The sequence below is a fragment of the Salvia hispanica genome, unplaced genomic scaffold (genome assembly GCF_023119035.1).
Source record: "Salvia hispanica cultivar TCC Black 2014 unplaced genomic scaffold, UniMelb_Shisp_WGS_1.0 HiC_scaffold_126, whole genome shotgun sequence".
Lineage (NCBI taxonomy): Eukaryota > Viridiplantae > Streptophyta > Magnoliopsida > Lamiales > Lamiaceae > Salvia > Salvia hispanica.
The window spans coordinates 1-3,346 of NW_025951538.1; the positions used below are offsets into that span (position 1 = coordinate 1).

Genomic DNA, 3,346 nt, shown 5'->3' on the forward strand with positions numbered 1-3,346 from the left:
GAGATTTTCGTCCTTTTTTCTTTCTAGTTCATGAAATTTTTCTTGAGCAGCAGCCAACTCTGTAGTTCGGATTATTCTGCACTAAATTCACAAACCAAATAGGTAAATACTGTTCCCTTCGATGGTGAACACAATGTATGATAATAAAGTTTACCTGATTCCTTAGCTCCATTATACGTGGTTCCTTTTCGAGATTCTCTCCTGGACTCATGAGAATTAATTTTATTTAGTACTACTATATAACTCGAAAATGGTAGTGAAAATTATGAAGAACAGAAAACTTACTTGCTAGCTGCAGTGTTTCATTCCTGAGTTCATCTCTGACCTGATGAGTAAATAGAAAGCATGGTTTAATACATATAGAATTTGGCATTAGAAAAAAAAAATCTGCCACTCACCCTATTTTGTGTTTTGACAGGTTCCAGTGAATGCAACAGATTTTGATACGCATCCTTGTCTGATAGAAGCTTTCTAAGTTCATCAACACTGACAATGTTAGGCAACAAAGATAACAATGAGAAACTTTCCCGGGGTATAAATTTAAAGCACTCATTAACATTTGTATATTAGAGTTACATTTGTATGCATTCTTTGCAAGTAGCTCATACACGTGCCAAATTCGAAAAGCAACATAATATCTTCGATCAAAAATAGGATGCTCCTCCAAAGTCATCGTAAGGGTTAAGGTCACAACAAGGGACCTAGAACATATTATGAAAATAAATAGAAAACTAGTGGTCACCTCTTATCTTTTAGCATAGCAATGATGCCGGCGGCCTCTGCAGGTGAAACATTTGACGAAGAATTTGGTCGGTCAGTCGGTCTCGATACACCAAAGCTGCTAGAGGTACTGGATCCAGGCGTTGTAGGGCGTGAGGAGCTGGATGAACTAATGACGGAAGATGGATACCATGAGTTTGTGGACATTTCCTGGGGGCGGGCCTGAGAGCCCCTGTAGGAAGACAGAACCGACATATCAAAGTTATATCTCAATATGTAGTTGCAGCCCACATAAATCAACAAAACAGATAGGAATCAAGCAAGAAGAGAGAGCAGTGTGCTTTGCTTACTCCATCTACTATATTATTGCTTAACAAATTACTGAAAAAGCTTAACAGAAATGGAGGATAAATAAACACATCATCAATACATGTCAAACAAAATTAACACTGTAAGTTAACTTGAAAATATTCATACTAATGCTGAAATTGGACAAATTTCACATTACAAACACTGTAACTGCAAAAAAAAAAAAAAAGACAGAACAGTAATCATAATAATTTTGTTGAGAATCAATATTACAAAAAAAATAAAAGGAAATAATCCTAATTACGTGTTAGGAAATCGAAAATTCTATGATACCAGAGACTAAAACTTCCTGGACGATTGGCCTTGAAACCGTTCTTTTCACGGATAAATATGAAAAAATCGGGAATTATCCAACAATCGTGGCATCTAACATGTTTCACTCATTGGTAGGTCACCGAATTCATATTAGGAAAAGAAAAAAAAGAGAGATTGGAAAAGGACTGATTACCAGAAATTCTTGAACATGACTTTGAAGAAGTAAGCCTAAGTCGTCGGTGGTTTGGTCAAAATATCAAACAAGAAAGAGAATCAGATGTTGCAAGCCCTAACATCTATAGATTTGTCATCTCAAATTACTTGTATTTATATGTCACACTACATATGAAACATTTGCTACACAAAATTTTTCTATATACAGTGGTATGCAGAGATTATATTAGTTCCTACTGATGAAATGTTTCATTTTCAGTACTTTCTTTTTTTTATTTTTCTCAATCAAAATAATGTATTACTAGAACTAAAAGTATATTTATTTTTATTTTATTTATTCTCTCTTAGATTATTCTCTATACTCAATATATAAAATAAACTAGTAAAATCGAATGCTACCTAAAAAATGAGTCATTTTCCTTGTTATGGAGGGAGTACGACAATTGTTTCATTTTTATTAGGAAAAAGGAGGTATAATTTTGAGTTTATTAATCTTTAATTATGATTATTTGCCACAACTAACTTCAAGGGAAAATTAATGTCAATTGCATAATAAATATCTAAAATCCATCATCATAATATTTGAACAATGCTTTATGCAAAGTTAACCAAAAAAATATAATTTAAACGATAAATTTTATCAAAATTTTAATTATAATTTAATTAGCTACTTTTATAAGTCAACCGAAAATTATGATTTAAATGACATTTTTCTCAATTCAATGAGATTAGATACAACTCTTAGTCTCGTACATCTCTCTCTTTCAATGAGATTAGATACAACTCTTAGTCTCGTACATCTCTACTCTTAGTCTCTCTCTTTTATAAGTACACCTCATGTATAATTTAATTCATCTAGTGTAGGTGTTTGGATTTAGAGTACCTACAGCGCGGATGGATGAACTCATTTCGGCGGGACGAGACGGGAGATGCGTTTCATGCATTCAATCCCAGCAGGACTCGCACCAAGGGGGAGGAACGCGGGTTGTCTCGCCACGCGTCTCTGGGTGTGCGCGTGTAGTCCACTCCCCGGTACGAATGAACTTCTTTTTAATAACTGTTTGATTTTTTAGAAAATATCAAAAATTAATATACTACTCCCCCATCCACTATGTAAGAGTCCTAATAACTCAGCACGAGTTTTAAGGAATCGCTTGACTTTATGAAGAAACGTATAAGGAGAAATTAAGTAGAATGAAGGATCCATTTTTTATACTTAGTTTTATAATGGATTGTTAGTGTAAAAATTAGTGGAATGTGAGATCAATATATACCAAAAGTGAAAATGTAAATGATTCTTTAAATCGTGGACAAACTAAAATGACAAAATGGTTCTTTAAATGGTGGACGGATGGAGTATAATTTTAAAATTATGTCACTTTCTCAAATATATTTTTAAATTATATTTTATTTCTATTTTTATATACTCTAATTCATTTTATAATCATCTCTAATACCGCATTTATAAAAACAAAAGCTCTCTCACTCAATTTTCTCTCTAAATTTCGTTCTCAGTTGTGCAAATCAAGTATGTCTCACGATAGTAACAATTCATAACGATCGGGATGAAGCAACCTAAAGGCTCATTCGGGATTAACTTTCAACGCCGTCTCCACATGCGGTGAGGGTTATTTTTGCGGACCGCAAATATATTGACAATCCATGACAAATACTTCCAAGAAAGACTAGAACTATCGGTCGGTAAAGTCTAACGACACTGCAAAAGTGTACATCTACACTCCGACATCTTCATACTGGGCAAATGTATCGTTTCTACGAATACTTGCACCTTGTCAAATCTATTGACCACGAATGCTTGAAAAAATTC

At 33.7% G+C, this 3,346-nt stretch overlaps 1 protein-coding gene across 1 annotated transcript; it reads right to left on the reverse strand.

Annotated features, from left to right (window-relative positions):
• Positions 1-1,678, reverse strand: LOC125198176 (vacuolar protein-sorting-associated protein 37 homolog 1-like). Its single transcript, XM_048096596.1, has 6 exons — positions 1,538-1,678; positions 743-952; positions 399-486; positions 286-325; positions 155-201; positions 1-76 (listed from the first exon to the last, which is right to left on the reverse strand). The coding sequence occupies exons 1-6, from the start codon at positions 1,552-1,554 to the stop codon at positions 29-31; spliced, it is 450 nt and encodes a 149-aa protein (XP_047952553.1). The 5' UTR covers positions 1,555-1,678; the 3' UTR covers positions 1-28.
• Between the last annotated feature and the right edge of the window lie 1,668 nt (positions 1,679-3,346).